Genomic DNA, 21419 nt, shown 5'->3' with positions numbered 1-21419 from the left:
TATTCATGCATATATTTTATTTATAAAAAAGAGAATTAAAAAGGATCTTTTTGAACGGACAAAGAAATGTCAAAAAAGGACCTGTTTCTGCTGCCAAGATGATATAATACTGTTCATTTATGTATTCATTTTTATTCACATTGATTTGATTGATGATAGAAAGGAACATTTTTCTTTGTTCTTCCTTCACACTGTCATTCCTTAGAAATTTATTGTCTAGCATATCTTTTCTTGTGTATTGTACGTGAATATATTACATCATAAAGTAGTAGTTCATTCATAATTTTCAATACAGCAACAATGCCGATGAAGTGTAAGCCGGTAATATGTTTACATACGTGTATAGTTAGTAATAACAGAAAATGTTGATTTCTTCATTTTTATAGGTACGAAATTGAAATACATTTAAAGAAATGTGTGTGTAGATACTTTAATTCTAATGGCTAGAAACTATTTCAGAAATATACTATAATTTGGATTAACATGCTCCTTCTTAAAAAATCATTTTTAAGTAACAGTACTCAAATGCGTTAACAACTCCAAAGGATTTAATGGATTTATTTTATTTTGAAATGTACCTCAAAAATTGAAAAGTCTAGGAATAAATTTTAATTCTATGGACTAATTGACAAAATAACGCTTACGCCTAAATTTGTTGATTTAAAGTTCTGAAAGTGTATGTTATCTACATATTCCTTTTAACACAAATGTAATCGAAACGAAAAAAAAAATTCTTGAACGAAATAAAAAAATATATAAAGCCTGTGACGAGTAATCAAAGTGATCAGTCGTAATTTGTACGTGGTTTAAAGTAAATCGTGATATTAAAACAAAAAAGTATTATTTGATAGACATAGTTTTAACAGAATGGCATTTTTAACTCTTTATTTGCTTTATGTCATTCTTGTATTAATTTTGATAATTTATTTGAAATTGGTATTTAAATGTAAACGTGCTGTAAAAATTTCTGATAATGTTAAAAGACATATCGAAAAAAATCATAAAAATAGTGATCAATATTTGGTGCAACCTCCTGGCCCGTTGCCACTTCCTGTGATTGGAAATTTAGCCTTATTGGGAAAATATGATGTTCCTTTTGAAGGATTTAGTGCTTTAAGCAAGATTTATGGTGATGTCTACAGTTTAACACTTGGAACAATAAGATGTGTCGTTATTAATAATTTGGAAACAATCAAGGAAGTTCTAAATCAAAATGGTGCATTTTTTGGTGGTCGTCCGGATTTTGAGGTAAAGGAAGAAAAAAAAATTATTAAATTATTGAATTTATAATTTAAATATTCTTTTTTGTTATTCAACAGAGGTTCCATAGAATTTTCGGAGGTGATCGAAATAATTGTACGTAACTTTATTTTACATATTTAAGCACTTTGCCAATTAAACCGCAAGCGAATAGTTAAATTTGATTTTAAGTCGACAACTTTCCTTCTTATACTTTCATTTACTGTTACTTTTTATTATGCTTTATTTGTGGCGTGTGGGAAACAAGAAAAAAAAATCGAAATCTTGAACTTGAAGACTTCTTGCCTTAAACTTGTTTTTTACATTTGGTCGATTATATAATAACTTTTGTCCCGTTCTTAAAAATGAAAGAAAAGTAAACAGGAGAAAAGAAAGAAATGGAGAAATTCTGAAATACCAAAACGGGTTCTTGATTTTTCGAAAGTGTAATAAATAAGAATTGTAATTTAGCATCAATTTGACCTACAACTTAACTTAATTTTTCGCAAAAAAATACGACTTAAAAAACTGTATTCTAGTGCATCTTATGCGTTATATTATATTGCATACCAGTTTTTTTTCTGCTGCTATCACTAGATAATTTGTTGAGTTATATAAGAAAGTAGTTTTATGAAATATTCCATCTTGTTGAACTTGACCGTGATGATGGTCTGTAATAGCTTGTTTTATAAACTAGGCAAAACATATTCTTAGACTTTCTCGCTTTACTAAGCAATAAAATGTGAATTCTTCCTTAACAACTATGATAGTTCTTACTCTTATACATCAGGTTCTCCTCTTAATAAACAGGCTTTTTATTGCGTGGAATGCAATCACAATACTAGCCTTCATATAAATTATCTTATGTAATTAAAACCATACTGATATGGTCATTTTACATCTTTAATGAATATAAGTTTGTTGTCTTAGGTTAGTTTTAAAAGATTGCGATTCTTTTGTAATATCTGGCTTTATATGACTTTTAAAAATCATTGTTTAGTTCTTGAAATTCTCATAATAATCTTGCATTTTGGCATCTAATTTTTAACAACTACAGTAATCAATTAGGTGAAAATTATTAAAATTCGTATTTCTTTTTACAGCTCTTGCATTATGTGACTGGTCAACTCTTCAACAAAAAAGACGTAATTTAGCAAGAAAGCATTGCTCACCCAGAAATAACTCAGATTACTTTGAGAAGTTGAATGAAGTGGGATGTTCAGAAGTTGAAAAATGCATTGAGCATATGAAAAAAATGGTCCAAGAAACAGCAGGAGAAATTCATATGAAACCATTGATTATGGAAACATGTGCAAATTTATTCTTAAGCTATATGTGCTCAACAAGATTTGAATATGATGATATTGATTTTAAGAATATGGTTCGAAGTTTTGATGAAATTTTTTGGGAAATAAATCAGGGTTATGCGGTTGATTTTCTGCCATGGCTCAGTCCTTTTTATAAAAAACACATGCAAACTCTTGACTCATGGGCTAAAGTCATACGAAAATTTATCTTGAATCGAGTGATTGGCAACCGAGAGGAAAAGATAAGAATGCAGAATGAAATTGATGACGATTTTACTGACGCACTACTGAGATCTTTGGCAAAGGAGGAAAATGTCACAAAAAATACAATTATATACATGCTTGAAGACTTTTTAGGAGGACATAGTGCTATAGGTAATTTAAATTTAAAATATTAAAAATTAACACAAACTTACAAGCTCATTATTTCTTTAAAATATAGGAAACCTTGTATATCTATCATTAGGATATATTGCCAAGTATCCACACATTGGACATAGAATTCAAGAAGAAATCCATGCAGTATCACAGAATGGAAAACGAAAAATCACACTACATGACGCAGATGATATGCCATTTACAATTGCAACTTTATTTGAAATATTAAGACATACATCATCACCGATTGTCCCTCATGTAGCAACAGAAAACTCTTTGATCAATGGATACGGGATTTTCAAAGATACAATCGTATTTATTAATAATTACGAATTGAATATGAGCGAAAAATACTGGGAAAATCCAAAAGAATTCAATCCTGAGAGATTTTTAGAATACGTTCCAGCACATAAAGTGAAAAAGGACGCTGTACCGGATTCATTAATGATTCTCCGTGTGAAGAAAAATATTCCACAATTCCTTCCATTTTCAATTGGCAAGAGAACATGCATTGGACAAAATCTTGTAAAATCATACTCGTTTCTTATGCTGACAAATATCCTCGAAAATTTCGATGTAACCTGTGAAAATACTGAAAATATTAAAATGTTTAAAGCATGTCTTGCAGTTCCTCCGGAAACATATTCACTCAAATTTACATCAAGATAGTTATTAAATTAAGTTAATTTTTAAAATTAGTTTTAAGATTCCAGTGACTTAAGTGGACGCCACAGTTTTTACTTACCGCCAAGTTTAATTATTTTTTAAAGACTGCTCTTATATACTTTAATCACTTCCTCCACCTGAATAGGACTTGAGAAAAATAATATTTTATAAGTCATCTCTTTCTATTCAATTTTCTAAGACTGATGATTAGCAACTTGAAACTTCCCGATTTTATTAAAAACATAATAAGCATTTAAAGTTATGAAGTTTTGTATCATTGGATGCAATTTGCAGAAATACTTAAATTAACTAATTTAAAATTGTTAAGAATAAAACAAGAAATTAAAAAAGTTTAAATGTTTTGTTTTTGCCATGTTACTTTTTTCGTTAACTTACAATTAGGTATGGAATAGTACCAACACTTCCTGCTATTACTTTTAAAGAATTTCTCTTCTTCTTTTCTTTCTCTGACTTATGACTTCTCTTTGTGCTAACGATAAAACGTAAAGAATAAGTTACATAAATCTGTTGTCAGAATGAATGATAATTATTAATATGAAAAGTTTTCTTAAGCTCTTGGACAATTATTACGGTTTATTGCTGCTTCTGTCACGCTTGAAAATATAAATTGTTCTGCAGCAAAGGAAGAAAAAAAATATTTCTGAATAAAATAAAAACAGTCAGAAAAATTCCTTTTCCTCTTTTCTCTGTCTAAATGATCCAAATGTGAGTGAGAGGGAAAAAAAGTTTATCCATAAAACTGTACAATAATCGTAAATTAGGGTGGTAGACATTATTATTATTATTGGCCTCATATACGCAATATTGCCTGTGTACCAATTTGTATAATTAGCTTTATTTGTTTCAATAATGTTGAAATTATTTTTATGACGTTGGAAAATTAGAGTTTCATTGTTTAACATGTCATCGTTAGACTTTTTTGGCATTTACCTAATTTTTTTCAAAAAAAAAAAAACTTTTCATTTCATTGTCTATCGATAGAAACAAGAGAATGCAATAAATCTTATGGAAAGCGAGAAACATGAAATGATACTTTTTATCATAGATGATGTCCAATATACATTATTGTTGACACACTAAGAAATATCATAGGTCAATTTCATTTGATGTTATCAGCCAAAAACAAACTTATGACCATATACGTATACACATGCTCATACATAAATATTGATTCCTTTATATTCTTCTGAGTCGAAGAAATCTAAATCTTTACTATTGTGCTTTACAGAAATATGTAGGAAGTATTGAAGGGTGGAACAACAATCAAGAAAATGTGAACGCTTTATTAGGAGTAAAGTCACAATAAAGAAATAGTTCTATTTTTACTTATAGATATTGAGATACAGACATTTCCTCTAACTATCTAAAGTACAATTTCATCAATATGTATTAGATGTTAGTTGATATGAAGTTGGAAAAAATGTTCAAATCTTCCTGACTTCTAATGTAGCTTTATTCGCTGTTTTTACAGCAAATTTGCTTTCTGAAGCATTTTATCAATGTCAGACCATCCATTGTCTCGAAGAAAAAAAAATACAAAAGGTTAACTATAAACATCAATGAAATTAAATGAATCGTCGGAGTAATAATAGATGATGTCCTTTATATTTTCTTCTTAATGTATTATTTGAGTTTATAGATTTCTGTTATTAGCCTATTTTCAAATGTTTTGTGTTTTGTATTCATTCCAGTCAATTTGTGATTGCGATGTTTTGCATTATATCCTGCAATATTTCTTTAAACAACGTTTTTTCAATCTAAACATTGAAATATCATTTTTAACTTTAAGTAGACAAAATCACGGTTTTAATTAATAACAACTTTGTTTTTCAATGATCGGAACTTTACTGACTTTTATTATAAAGGGGTTTTCAACTATGTAAAATATAATATTTGAATTACAAATGAACGTTAGAACAATATCTTGAACAAAAGTCACATTACCTGAATATAATTTCGTTTATTATATGTTTGGCATATCCATATATTGTCGCTAACAATAAAATAGTAAAAAAGAGAAGAAAAAAGTTTTTTCCGCATTCGTTCAAGGAAAAACTCGGCTCTAATTATCTTCTTACAGAAATCGTCGAAGTAATTAAGAATTCTATAAAGGGTTTCTTCTATCTCCAGATATAACAAGCACCACACACTCACAAATTGTTCTCCTATTCTAATGTTTAAGTTACGTGAATTTGCCAATAGTTTGTTACCTGATTCCAATTAATTTTCCTCTTCACTTCAGTAAAATATCTTGCCTGATCTTTTACTATCAATTTTGGAATTGTATGGAATCACAGTTCTACAATAAATTAAGATGAAAATGTACAAGTAGGTAGATTAAATTTATGAGAAAAAGTTTTAACGCTTTACTTCGTCGCTTCTACACAATGAGAAACGATGTTTATAACAAAAGGTAAGTCAATTTGCCATTAATGAACTCTTTCTTCCCATCTCATGATTCCGCACAGCCCGAAGTCATTAGCACAAATTTTCTTCTCTTCTTTTCTCGTAATTTTAATTCATATTCATCAAAACTCATTTCATTACCAATAAAATAATTCTCTATGATTGCCATTTAGCTCCAAAACTTGAGTCATAACAATTTACAAAATAATGACGAGGATTTCTTTTCTTTTTAACAATTATGAAAATTTATATGTCATTCATGATCTACTTTCGTTTTTTAGCACAATATAAATGAATAAAATCTTTAAGGCACGCACTCTGGTATTTAATATTAAAAGTGATTAGATGGTTGGCGCAATTGCTTCAATTTTGAATTTAAAAAATGATAATACAATATAGATACAGCGAACGAAAGGTCTAAGAATGCAAGGGCAATTTGCAGTTACTTACTTCCTTCGCTGGCTGTACAGATGAGCTGTTATCCATGGCCTCTCACTATGGGGCAAAATTAAAAAAAAAGGGACATTCACTTTGATTTTTGGACTTTTTGGAATCAGGACTTGAAGGTATTTTTTTCTTATAGTACACATAGCAATAGACTTGCATGCCAAATTTCAGCTCAATTGGTGCTGTTTGGTCGGTTCTGGAGGTGTTTGAAGTTGAAAAATGGTAAAAAGCGGATTTTTCATGTCTTGTTTGACTTGAAAAGTTTCTTATTTAATTAAAAGATATTGAAAAACGGTTTTCGGTTCCTAATTATACTATATAAGAGCTTTAATTTGCAATGGTACAAAGTTTATATATACTGGGTTTTAGTGGCAGGACTTGAGAAAATGTATGAAAATATCAGGAAAAAAGCTTCAAGCGTCCGGAAAATATGCTAGTTCTCAAAAGTTTCTCATATAGACCTATTTTTTCGTAAAGTACTTACTTTCTACTTTCCAAAACTGAAAAAATATCCAAAATCGGTTGGTACGAACAAAAGTTATTGCATTTTTAGTTTTGGACGAATTTTTTCTCAAAACTAATATTTCTGAGATGAATTTGGAAGTTATCATTTGGAAAAAGTTTTTTAATGTTTTTTAATGTATTTAGTCATTTTAAGAAGACTTGTGAAGTTTTTTGAAAAAGTTCAAAATTCTCCGAGTTAGAGGTACATATGCTATTTGACGACTTGACCCTTTTTCTCATCACTCAAACTGCTATTACTTTTAAATGACTAAATATTTTTCAGTTCTGTTTCTTGTTTATTGTAGCTTGTTATAATACCTTTCCAACGATATATAATACTTAATAGTTGGAAGTAGTCTTGGTCGCGAAAACGGACCCTGTTTGTGACTGCCCCTTTACAAAGAAATTTTCAAAAAAGTCATTTCTAAAACTACCACTTAGAAATTAAATAATAAAATGTTTTTGTGTTTTTTAGGTCAAATTATGATAGTTTTTAATCTTAAAACTCAAAAAATCTCATTTTGTAAACTTTCTGCAACTTTAGGGGCCTTCATAGGTAAGACTCAGGTAGTCTCTCAATTCTCAGATATAGTAGTTTTTTATTGACTTTTTTTGATTGATATTAAATATTTACATTTATTTTGTGCAAAATATATTAATTTTAAAAAGTTTGGGTCGAAAAAAAGTGGTTTTTGACTATTTTGTAAAAAACAGGCTTAGGTAGGCCACATTTAATGCACTCCAGTAGCCACTATGATTAAGTTCTATACATGTTTTATACATATTAATAAAGGTAATATTAGTAACTAGCAATAACAGAAAACAGAATGCAAAAATATTGGTTCTAAAAAAAGTTATAGTCATTTGAGTGGCCAAAAAAGTGTCGAGGAGGGCAACCAGCATAGGCAAAAAGACAAAAATTTAAAATTTTACATTTATTTTGACAAAAAACGCAATATTTTGAATTATTACGACATAAAAATAGTTTTTATTCAAAAAACTTCAAGAATTTCATTAAAATTTTGAATTTTTGTGTATTTGCCTATGCTGGTTGCCCTCCTCGACAGTTTTTGGCCACTCAAATGACTATACCTTTTTTTAGAACCAATATTTTTGCATTCTGTTTTCTGTTATTTCTAGTTACTAATATTACCTTTATTAATATGTATAAAACATGTATAGAACTTAATCATAGTGGCTACTGGAGTGCCTTAAATGTGGCCTACCTAAGCCTGTTTTTAACAAAATAGTCAAAAACCACTTTTTTTCGACCCAAACTTTTTAAAATTAATATATTTTGCACAAAATAAATGTAAATATTTAATATCAATCAAAAAAAGTCAATAAAAAACTACTATATCTGAGAATTGAGAGACTACCTGAGTCTTACCTATGAAGGCCCCTAAAGTTGCAGAAAGTTTACAAAATGAGATTTTTTGAGTTTTAAGATTTAAAACTATCATAATTTGACCTAAAAAACACAAAAACATTATATTATTTAATTTCTAAGTGGTAGTTTTAGAAATGACTTTTTTGAAAATTTCTTTGTAAAGGGTCAGTCACAAACAGGGTCCGTTTTCGCGACCAAGACTACTTCCAACTATTAAGTATTATATATCGTTGGAAAGGTATTATAACAAGCTACAATAAACAAGAAACAGAACTGAAAAATATTTAGTCATTTAAAAGTAATAGCAGTTTGAGTGATGAGAAAAAGGGTCAAGTCGTCAAATAGCATATGTACCTCTAACTCGGAGAATTTTGAACTTTTTCAAAAAATTTCTTCACAAGTCTTCTTAAAATGACTAAATACATTAAAAAACATTAAAAAACTTTTTCCAAATGATAACTTCCAAATTCATCTCAGAAATATTAGTTTTGAGAAAAAATTCGTCCAAAACTAAAAATGCAATAACTTTTGTTCGTACCAACCGATTTTGGATATTTTTTCAGTTTTGGAAAGTAGAAAGTAAGTACTTTACGAAAAAAATAGGTCTATATGAGAAACTTTTGAGAACTAGCATATTTGCCGGACGCTTGAAGCTTTTTTTCCTGATATTTTCATACATTTTCTCAAGTCCTGCCACTAAAACCCAGTATATATAAACTTTGTACCATTGCAAATTAAAGCTCTTATATAGTATAATTAGGAACCGAAAACCGTTTTTCAATATCTTTTAATTAAATAAGAAACTTTTCAAGTCAAACAAGACATGAAAAAATCCGCTTTTTACCATTTTTCAACTTCAAACACCTCCAGAACCGACCAAACAGCACCAATTGAGCTGAAATTTGGCATGCAAGTCTATTGCTATGTGTACTATAAGAAAAAAATACCCTCAAGTCCTGATTCCAAAAAGTCCAAAAATCAAAGTGAATGTCCCTTTTTTTTTAATTTTGCCCCATAGTGCCTCTCTCAATTTTTTACACCAAGTACAACATTGTCGCTATCAACAGCCTCTTTCTCGAGGAAGACCAAAGAATTCCTGAATTGGATGTGTAAAAAAGGACACTAAATTCCTTATCATTCCGAACTGGTAAAAATTCTCGAAAAATAGACTCTGTTTTAGACGTTCTCTTTGCGCGACAATGAGTCCTCGTGCACCATAACCAAGCATGTAAAGTATCTTAAATTATCAAGATAACTAATACTATAGTAAAAAAAATTTCATAAGTCATTAAAAATGCGCTTTTGACCCAAAAGTAAGAAAAGTTAAGAAACATTTTGCATAATAGTTCAATATATTGAATTAATGTAAAAGAAGAATGAAATATGAAGTTAACGCAAATTTTCCCCTTAATTTTACCACGATAAAAAATTATCATTCATTTCCCGAAGGTATATAACGGCATTAAAAGGAATTTACATCCTCTTTGTGTCGAGAAAAAAAAATGAACAAAAAATCAAAAGAGAAGAGAAAAATCATGAAGTGAAATTTTTTATGATTGTATGAAATGGAAAAATACCCTGCGGGCCAAATACATTTTTGTGATAATGCAATTTCCAGGATGAGTGAAGTACTGTTGGAGTTATTCGTGTATAGGTTGATAAAAATGCTTTAAGAATTTTATCTAAAAAATCAACTATAACAATTAAAAAATTATTTTAATTAGATTAACTTCCTTCTTCCTGTTTTCATCAAATTGTTTTCATTGTTCATTCTACGAATTAGCATTTTGTTTGAAAATTGGATAAATATTGATTTTTCACCGTAAAAAACCTCCCTTAAAAATTACATTGTAATTGGAAAATTTTATTCTAGTGTTATTGAATATTTTTGAGGGAGATAATTGAAATATAAACATTGTCAATGGGTTTTCCAAGCAGCTTGTTGAGAAAACCAATGATAATAAATTTTCAACATTTTATCAGTTTTATACTGAAGCTCTTCTGTTGTAATCATATAGAGTAAATATGTTCACGTGTTGGTAACTTTATGAGCTTCCAAACAAAACAAAAAAATGCTGAAGAGGCATGAAACTTACATGCCATATAGTACTTGAAAAGTAAAGCAGGCTAAAAGATTAAGAAAAAATGAATAAAAAGCATTTTTAAGGTTGAGCACAAAAAGATTGATTCGCGAAATTGATATAGGAAATATTGCTTGACATAAAGGAAATTGTGTGGCATAAAAAATGTGCTTATGTTCTTACAATGTTTTCCATAATATTTTCATTTTCCTTTCTGTTCAATTTGCTTCAATTGTATGAACAAAAAAAAAGTCAAGGGGATAAAGCATATGAATGAATTCAACAAAAACAACTATTCAGTGCTCCTCACAATTATAAATATGTAAGTTTGAATTGATTGGATTCATATTATATGTACACATACGTACGAATGTACATATTATAGGAATTTTCGATTTCAATGATTTCAATGTTGCTGAATCTGCAGACGCTTCAACAATTTGACCCTGCTGTTGTTTTTCGTACATCCGTTGTTATTGTAACTTAAATTATGAATATTCATGAGATTAACTTTTATATTTATGCTATTACTGTCCATCCACTCTTTCATACACTTCTCATTCATAAGCGATCAAAAAATTTATAATGCAATTGAAGCCATAAATTGATTATTGGATAGTATATTTTTGAGAAGCTTATTGAAGATATTTCGATGATTTTAATGAAACACTTATTTGAGTGATCTAATAAAATAATGAAATTGCTCCTATTATTCATCAGAGTATTATGTGTTTTCATCACTGAACGCATCATTAATTTATATTGATTATACGCTCATTCATATTATTTTACACTTGCTTTCTATGCAAATTATTTTATTATTTAAATGTTGACTAATGTCATGTTAGAATAATGTTCCATAGCCAATTTATTTCTGCACACACAAAAATGTCCTTCCTTTATGATTAATCATTTGATTTGAGTATAATTTTTCATGTAAATTAATGAATTATTCATACCCGAGCGACACAAATGAAGATGTTTGCGCTACAAAGCTTTTAGGGCTCCACGAAAGCTCTTTCATTAACTCCAAATAGAAGCCCTCTCCACGTGGAGACCAAATGTCAGCCATATGAATGCAGAGTCTTAAATGCTCTGTGGCAAAGCCTTTTATTTTTGTGTTGCTCGGGACAATTTAGTGAAAAATCGTTAAAAATTATTCCTTAAAAATATACTGTTTATTTATGCTTTCCCGATACCGGGACCGGGACCGGGAAATCCCGGGACTGTCCCGTCCCGGTTCCGTCCCGAGTCCCGAAAATCTTCCGGGACTGGTCCCGCGGGACCAGCTTTTAAAAATTTTCTTATAAACTCTTAACAAAATAAATAAAATAAAAATTAAAAATGTTTAATTTGTAATCAAAAATTTAAAATAAAATAAATTATTAAATTTTATCAAAAAACATGAGAAATATGGAGCTATAAATTCGTATTTTGAATGTTTTTGAATTAAAAATTTAAAATTTATTTTGGTCTTCTGATATTTGTTCTAAATTGCAGTGGCTAATATTACAAACTCAAATCAAGCAAACCCTTTTAAATAAACTATCGAGACCTATCGATTTCCAGCTAATTTGAGGTTTTTCAAAAATTCAAAGTTTCAATGATTTTTTAATTGATTACATAAGTTAGAGATTATTCCTCATAACTAAGATTTGTTTCATCATAATCGTATAAACGGTGAATATGATAGTTAAATTGAGAATTTCTTTAGTGTTATTCTATTTTAAAATCATTTAAAACTAGTCAAGTTCAAGAGTTCTGATAATTTAAAACCATTATTAAATTTTTAAAATTACATATTAAGCTTTAAAACACTGAAAAAACATTAAAATATTGTACTTTTTAGCACAAATTTTGTTTCGGGAAATCCCGGGATTTCCCGGTCCCGTCCCGATCCCGTCCCGGTCCCGGAAAAGTTTCGGGACCGGGATTTCGGGAAAGCATATGTTTATTATTCTTATAAGTGAGATTTATTCAATAGGGTGACATACATTTAAGCACTTCCTTAAATAATAGTTATGTGATACTACTGGAGGCAATAATCTTGGGATGTTTTTGCAATAAATAAACTACAATATACACATCTTAACGTACACTTGACAAAATATTGAGTGTGAAAATAAATATCCATGATCCTATATTTCTTGAGCAAATAAAGTCAAAATTTGTGTTGGGCTTATCAGTAGATTAGGTCCAAAAAAGAAGTGAAAACTGGATTTTTTATTTTTAATTATTTTTTAAAGCCTGATTATCATTGAATTTTGGGAAATTTTGAAAAAAGGAAACTTAAGCATAAAATTCATATTACTTTAGTGAACTAACGCATTGTACAGAACCTAGCCGAAATTATTGACGGATACAGAAACAAAAATCAAAGGCAGAAGTAAAGCATAAACAAAGATCTAAATCACAAATATGAAAAACGAAAAAATATGATTTATTAGACCATTTCACGTAGTGTGTTTTGCAAATAAAGCAAAAGGCGAACTTGCTTTACCTTTTATGCGACAAGAATATTTATGTGGCGATGATAAAACTCTCGAGTCTTCAAAATTGAATGTGAAATGCTTCCATGTTTAAATATGTATGGCATTTCGAGAATGTTCTTACCCCCTCTTATCAATTTCCTTTTGATTTTTTTAAGTGAAGGTAAATTTTAAAAGAATGTCAACATGCTAACAGTAATGAACATAAGATATTTTGAACACATTTATTAGCATGTGCCTGACATATGTGTGTTTTTCTTTTTATATTTTTTTATTCTTGTATACATTCTGCATAATAAATTTTAATTATGTAAAATATGCTTTTGAAGGTTGAGTGTTGATCTAATTAGATAATAAATTAATAACGCAACATATTTCATGAAATAAAATACATCTTAAACTTTTTCACCTCAAGATACATACTTAAAAAAAGGGGAATTTATATTTTTCATTCCGAAACGAGTGCTAAAATAGGAAGATAATTTTTTTATGGGGTGAAGCATTAATAAATCGGTTAAGAAGGTAAATCAGTTAATCATTTGGTGACAAAATTGGTAATTCCTTTATGACTTTTATGTTTTTTGTGAAACTTGATAAAGTAAGCATGAATAAGACGCTAATTGCGCTGTATGGATCGGAGTCATGGAACATGGTTGCTGCAGATGAACATGCTTTTGGTGTTTTTGAGAGAAAAATTCTTAGAGTCATTTTTGGACCTAAGAAGGAAAGAGATCTATTTAAGTACAGAAGCAATGTGGAAATATATCAGCTCTTTAGGGATGCTGAGATTGTAGAACGAATCAAAGTAAATAGACTTCGATAAGCTGAACACGTTATTAGGAGACCTGTGGAAGCGCTTTTAATTAAGGTAGTAAAAGAGCTTGTGTACGACCAAAGAACTCTTGAAAAGAAGCTGTTGATATAGATAGTGTTGTGCATGGCATTGGAAATTGAGAAGCGAGCAATAGAGCCGACTTCAAGCGACATCTATGGAAGATCATAGATCACAATAGATCTGTACAACCAGTGAAGTAAGTAAGTAAGAAGTGATACTTTTGAACAGTTTTAAACTGTTATATCAGATAAGTGATTATATTTTTAATGATTTCAAACCAAACTTACCTGAAAATTTAGATTTATAATATTATTCACACATATTGAGGGAGTTAATTCCTTTTTTTTAAAGAAAAAAAAATCGTATTGCCACAAATGAAGGGAAACAATTGAATTAATAGCTATGTGCGGTTTTCATTCCGCATAGAATATTTTATTATATAAAAAAATATTTTCCCCTTAAAATAAAGAGACATAAATCATGAAAAATTGAAAGTGGAAAATGCCAATTGCAATAAATTATTGTCAATCACTTTTTATAATTAAATTTTTCACTTTTTCTTTTCCCTTTTGTGTTTTCAGATTTTTTGAACTTTTTTTTTTTTAAAAAAAAATATTCCTTCATTAAACCATCACCCAGAATGAATCATCTTAAGTTTTGTATGTTATTTTTTCTTGCAAGGATAAGCATGAAACTGTTTGAACAACAACAAAAATGGAACATAAACAACAAAAAACTAAATTAATACGTGGTCTAGCCTCGTTAGAGAAAAAACATGACTTGAATAACTAATAAAAATTATTATGCTTTTATATAAAATGTTATGCAGGCATATGTACGTTTAACGTATATAAATAATATTAAACTATATCTTTCAGACATAGCTTTGTGGGGGAAAAAGACGTGACGTGAGAAATTAACTATCAAAACTTCTCCACCTCGAACCTACTCATGCTTTTCTGACTTATAATCCTCTATAAACAACTCAGAAGATTTTCAAGAAGGAAGGAAAATAGCGAAGATAGATATGTGTATGAATACAAGTTCCATAACTTTATTTTTCTCAACAGAAGCATAATCACCTTGGTCGACTTTACTTTAATTTAATTAAATAATTAGTAATCGTTAACATAAAGCATCACTCTAGTATGATTTAAATTATGGTATTCCTGTAAATCGGGTATTCAACTTTTATATTTTCCTCCTTTTCATTCTTTTTTCTTTCCTTTTTCCACTCCCTCGCTTAATTAAGACTCAAAATTTTTTCATCCTTTCGTTGAAAAAAAAAAAAACAACAATTAAGATTATATTGGCATTGAAGATTCTTATCATCTGCTTCTTTATGTATTACTTAAGGCACTATAGATTTATTCTTCCATTTATTTTTTTATCTAATTAACTTAATTTGCCTTGATAAACTTTATCAGGTAACCGATTTTCATTCAACCGTTTGTTGGTTCAATAGTTAGAGGGCAATTTTACGAACACTCGTGAATTTTTATAACCAAAAACGAGGAAAAAAAAGTATAGCAAAGATGTTAGATGTTTCAATGATGATGAGCAGGACGCATTTTCTATTCAGGACAGCAACTTATTACCTCGAATGAAAATAGAATCTTAAAATGAATTATTGTAGATCATGCACGTAGACAAACTGCAAACATAAAATGTCCAAGCTCAGAAAAAATTAGCTTAATAAAACAAGAATAGAGGCCATTTTGAGGTTAAAGTAAGGGTCGTGGTTAGAAAAGTTTGAAATGCTCAATTAAGGTGCTTTTTTTTGGTAAACAATTGTGAATAAGGTGGTCGAAAAAAGTTTTCTTTTCAAACACTCGAAGAACTTGTCAAACGTTTCAAAATGAAATTTTTAAAATTATATAAGAGAGACTCATTGAGGTCGCTTTTGTTGCTAATATTTCAATTTTGTTGTTAATTTAAAGAAGAAAAAAAAGAAGATAGAATGAGATATATCTCGACAAGCTATCATTTGAATTATTTGCTGTGAAGGAATGAAAGAGAATTTTGAATGCACTATAGCGGATGCTGCTGCAGCTTATAAACGTGATTTGTATCTTGAATCTTACACAAAAAACTTTTTTCTCTTCTCTACTTATCTATGCTCAATTCGCATTTCCTCTTTTTTAGATTGAATTTATTTTTTTTATTTTATTTTCTCTTTTTTGATTTTTTTTTTGTGAAGCTAGTTGAAATGCTCATTAATTTTTTCCTCTGCTGTTCTCTGCATGCCTCTCAAATGATTTGATATTAAAGGCTGATGATGTTATACTACAAGCCACTCATTTCGTACAATATATATACATATATTTTTTTTATATAATTCAAGAAGCAATTCAAAAGAAATTGAAATCCTTTTTGTTGTGCTTACTCAGAGCAATATTCAAATTTTCAATGCTCTCATAATTTTTTTTTTTGTGCATGCATATTTCATGCTTTTGTGTAGCCAACAAAAGCTTCTATTGACATCAGATGGGAATAAAATATTTACATTTCGAAAAATGTCTCTGATTACTCAAAAAAATTATTTCTTTCATTTTTTGAATATAACAAAAAGCATGAAAAATATTTGTCTTCTTTTCTTTTGGGGTTTGAGGACAATAACATAAAGTCAATATACATTGTTTAGCTTCATTGCTACTAACACAAGTCATTAATTTTCCGTCTTTGAAGCCATTCAATTTTTCTTTTTAGCTTTATTTGTAGAGCAAGCATCTTGCATAGTCTTTGTCCTCAATCATGTCTAGAGCGTATTCCAGTGTTGTGCAATCTTTTTTGCGCCATGACACACCTAGGTGGAAAGACTCATTCATAACGCTCCTCGCCGTACGGATCATGGAATTTTTTAAAAATGTGTGCCGCAGCACGCAGTTTGGACAACACTGGCGTATTCAAATGTTCTTAATTTCGGTAAATTTTTTTAAATTTTATCTTGCTTACTTACTACACGGGCCGTTCTTATCAATTGTGATCTATTACCTCTCATAGATGGCTCTATTGCTGGCTTCCGTCTGCCAATTTACAATAACAAGTGCAATGCTGCACTATCGTCTATCGACAGCATTTCTTTGGTCGCCCATAAGCTCTTCTTTTATTATTAATTTAATTTTTATCTCACAATATCCAAAAAAGAAGAAATTTTCTGTAAAGAAAACTTCAATAGAAGTAAAGGATAGAAATAAAGAATCTTGAGTATGATCGAGCAGTCAAAATTAAAGTAAAGACTGCTCACTGTAGTGGAAAGATGCTCAAAAAATCGAAATAATTTATTCTTGTTGAACGAAAAGAAAAGATAAAGGAAAAGCCACAAAATTGTGCTGTTTTTCATCAAAATGGTCATTTCTTTCTTCATTGTTATGAAAAATTGCGTGGTATTTAATTTTCATTTCTCATACAATATGCATAACAATAGTAATACTCTCTTTTCTTGTTATTTATAGGAAGACGAGAGTTAAATGAATGGTCTTCGAAATGAACTTGATACCTGCAACAAAACATCGAATTTTTCATGCTGTCAAGATTTTATGCGTTTCTTATTTATTTTTCCGTTTTCATGTAGCTGTACATAAATCGAAAGAGATGAGTCAATTAATATGCAAATAAATTTTGTCAATTTTTATTTCAAAGAAAATTTTTTTGGCAGCTCGTAAGAACTTTTTTTTTTCTATGAATGGAAAGTTAAAGGCGAGAAAGAAATTGACAAAGCGAAAAAATAAAAAATTTACGAGATGGAAAAATTTCTGATGCATACTAGAGGAAAAAAGGAGGAAAACCAGAGAAAAATATTGATGATAAAAAACTTTTTTAATTATATTTTATATCGATTTCCGAAATATATTATCTAAATTATTAACGGAGAAAAATTGTGAAAAGTAAAATACTCTATCGTAGCATGTGGTACAAAACTTTCTTTCATCGTAAGAGGAGAGGAAAAAAAGGAATAAAATCTGAAGTGTCATGTTTTTGATTTTCCATTGTATGATTTCACATTGGAAGGATGCGATGAATGAATGAAAATTTAAGAGACTCTTTCATTTCTTTTTGCATACACTTTTCGAATACTACAAGTACTTAAGTAATACTTCTACAGTAAAATAAAATTTTAATGATGGAATGCATTTGGAGTGGAAACTTTCAGCAAACCATAAATAAAAGTTTTGATTTTAATTTTCGTAATTATAGAGCTACAGTTTCATACTGATTTGATCATGGCAATCAAGAATCAAAAGTAGCTGAAATTTATTTTGATTTATTCTGTCAAATTATTATATAGACATGACTCACATCCATAAGGCAAAGAATTAGAGTTAAAGATTATCTGCTCCAACAGGTGTCAGTAAGTGTTTGTCTATTCGTCTATTTATAGAAAATAAATGGGAAATCATTCATATTCCATAAGGTTTTCTAGGAAAAGACTTCATGATTCCATGTAAACATGTATATTCCACAAAGAAATTGACATTTCATTGATCAACTATCATTGAAACACCAAAATTGAGAAAATAAAATTCTATCCCTCTTGAAACTTTTTTTGCTTGTATGTAGCTAAAATAATCTTGAAATGTTATGATGCATCCTTGATGATTGTTCTATTATAAGTAATATAGTTTTTGTCATGTGTCTTTTTGCAATCTTTTTGTCATTCTTTTCCTTTTTTCAAACACACAATCTCTAATTATGAAATTGCATAAAAATTTATAATAATACATTGTATCGGACTTTGATATTTTGAAAATTGCATGAGGTGAAAAAAATTTGGTGAGTAAAACTAAGGATACGTTCAGTTTTTATTTACAGCAAAAATTGTAAAAAAAAAATATCAGCATAAAAATAAACAATTTAATTAATTAACCATTAGATAGGCTCAGATACAGCGATAACAAGGTAAGCCGTTCCAATTATTGATGATAATATTTAAATCTCCATAGAAGCTTGGAAAACAGTTAACTTAATATCATCCCAACAAGCTAAATGGGATTTTATTCTAGTAGATAAATACAGAGCAAATTTCTGATTTGACAGCGTCATAGTTTAAAAGTTCGAAAAGTAATAAAATGCGTGTAATCTATACAGACTGTGGTAAACAAAGTAATAAATAAATGAACAATAAAAATCCTATAAAAATTAAAGAAGGAAAGTATATAATTAGCAAAGACAGAAACATTTCAGAAATAATCATCGATTATTGATAATGATCTTTAGTTTAAAAATTTATGATTTACATGAGCATCCGCACAGTAGCTTTGATGATTTGACTTTAGAGGGTTGCTCTAATGACTTTAATATTGTAAAATGTTAATAATAATCATTTATATTAATAATATTTTTATTTTTAAGTCAGACATATTGGAGACAAATTTTCTTGAAACCAAAAAACTGTATTTAGAACACAAATATGCAACCATAGGCATTTTGATCGAATTTACTAGAAATTTACCTCGAAAAAAAAATTTATCGTTAATTGTCAGTAGTTTGATATGTGTTTGTGAATACACTCATGAATTTATATGTTAAAAGGCAAACAACAGTGATTACCATGACACATAAGTATAACCGCAAGCAAATTTGTCCAGATATGAAAACACCCAGGAAAAAATTATTTTACATTTTCCGTTTTTTTCTCATTCTACTCTCTCTTTCAAAAATTACCCCCCATGTTGCTGTTCGTAAATCCCATAAAAACACACTTGTAACAAGATTAAAACAAATTCATATTTGTATACACATACACATAAATTCACATATGCATAGAGAATAGATGAATATAAGTTTTATGTATCTATGTAGCATGTAGAATAACAAACTTTTATCATTTTCCCCCTTAAAAAACTAGATGAAAATCAGGCATCAGGGTCTAAAAATAATAAAATTTCAATAACATGATATTTTCGCAAAGAAACTTTCCACTTTTTCAAGGAATAAAAAGAAAATCTTAAAAATATAATATTCTACTGCTCCAAAGCATAAAAAACAAGATCGTTAGCATTTTCCATATACATCAAGATATGACGTATGGTTTTTAATACAACATTTTTCTTGAAGCAGAAAAAGAGCTTAAATATTGTAGGAGGAAAAGTCACACAGCACCACAGTTGTGTTAGGAAACTAAGATTTATTTTTGGTCAATCTTGTGAAACGGAAAGGGAAATTTTTCATTTTTCTGGATGAGTACAATGAGGGACATAATTCTCGTTAACTTTTGTGCCGCTATTATTCTTTTGAAAGCAGTCAGTTGAAAATTCACAAGTGCTGTAAAAATGGACTCATGGAAAATAGTTCAAGAGCTGTGGTTCACTTAGCTTGTCATTAAAATACTCATACATGCTCATGACTATACTCAATTAAAATAATTGAGCATGCTCCTTGTCTATTCGGGTATTTTGTACAGAAGAAAATAAAAATCAATTGATTCCTCGAGGAAAAATCTTCTGGATTACCAAAACAAATAATTGCCTAAATATCACATTGCATAATAATACAAAATCCTTTGATATGATTCCGATGTCACAAGTATGCCTTCTTTTGAATCTTTAGTAACTTTTAAGTGTACAAAGATGGCAAAAGATTTTCAATTATGATAAAATAGAAGAATCATCTCAAAAAAGCAATGAGTAAAAATATGTTAGCATATCAAGAAGCATCGTCGATATTATAAAATGCCTAAATTTTATGGAGCCCTGCTATAAAATCATGCTATTACCTGTCAAAGGGAGGTGAACAATTACGTGGGAGGAGACAGAATAATAGAAGCGACAAAGTCCTGTGGAGAAAGTCGACGACGTGAGAGAAACGACAAAATCAAAACACAAAAGCTCAAAAGGCCTCGAACAACGTGTAATATCGCGATGTTTTACATAAACTTTTTCCTCAGTCATGAACAACGAATGATGGTGAAAATGAAAAGCGAAAGCGTGCACACAGAGACTCGACATACTATTCCCAATTGTAAATAAATTTTATGCTTATTTTATATTCTATTGTGATTTTACGGCAGAAGCTCTTTTTACTTTTCGCCTATGTCGATTTTAAACGTATTCTCACCTATTCGTTACTTGAATGTTTCATTTACAATTCTTCCTCATTTACACGCTCAGATATTTAAATGATAATTTTTCTTTGTGTTCCGTTCACATGTCTGTGGGATCTTTTTGTTCATATTAGTGTGCATTTAATATATTTAAGGATTCATCATTACATTTCAATCTTTTCTAAAAAAAGAAAATTCAATTTAAAATTGTCAAAGTAAATTTATGGCTTAATAAAGTGTCACCTTCAAGTCACAGTTCTTTTATTCCCAAAGCTATTTAATTAAGTTAACACTTTAAAAATACAAAATTAAATGTTTACCAATGCTTGCATGAAAAGTTATCAATTTAGTGTTTGGCCCTTCATGTTCGACTCTTGAAGCAATACTATATGTTTCGATAACATTCTGTCACCCTCTATGACACAATATTGGGAGGGAAAATATCATTCAAACATCTGTATTCTTTATTTTACCTGTTTGACGCCACCTCTGTGGTAATTTTACAGTCAAACTGTGAAAAAAGCATTTATCGCTGTTTTCGTTTGCACCACCATAGTAAAATGGATAAAATCTGAATAATATTCTCTTCATACAATGATGATGATGCCTCCAGT

General features: G+C 29.3%; 1 protein-coding gene across 1 annotated transcript; it reads left to right on the top strand.

The window, feature by feature from the left end:
• The first annotated feature begins 867 nt into the window (after nucleotides 1–867).
• On the top strand, nucleotides 868–3925 carry LOC139088182 (cytochrome P450 307a1-like). Its single transcript, XM_070637265.1, has 4 exons — nucleotides 868–1248; nucleotides 1320–1356; nucleotides 2343–2921; nucleotides 2989–3925. The coding sequence occupies exons 1-4, from the start codon at nucleotides 868–870 to the stop codon at nucleotides 3591–3593; spliced, it is 1602 nt and encodes a 533-aa protein (XP_070493366.1). The 3' UTR covers nucleotides 3594–3925.
• The last annotated feature ends 17494 nt before the right edge of the window (nucleotides 3926–21419 follow it).

The sequence above is a fragment of the Chironomus tepperi genome, unplaced genomic scaffold (genome assembly GCF_022539635.2).
Source record: "Chironomus tepperi strain 1889 unplaced genomic scaffold, CSIRO-AGI_Ctep_v1 contig_161, whole genome shotgun sequence".
In the NCBI taxonomy this organism is placed as follows: Eukaryota; Metazoa; Arthropoda; class Insecta; order Diptera; family Chironomidae; genus Chironomus; species Chironomus tepperi.
Note: the sequence above shows the minus strand (reverse complement) of the source record. Positions and strands in the feature narration are given on the sequence as shown.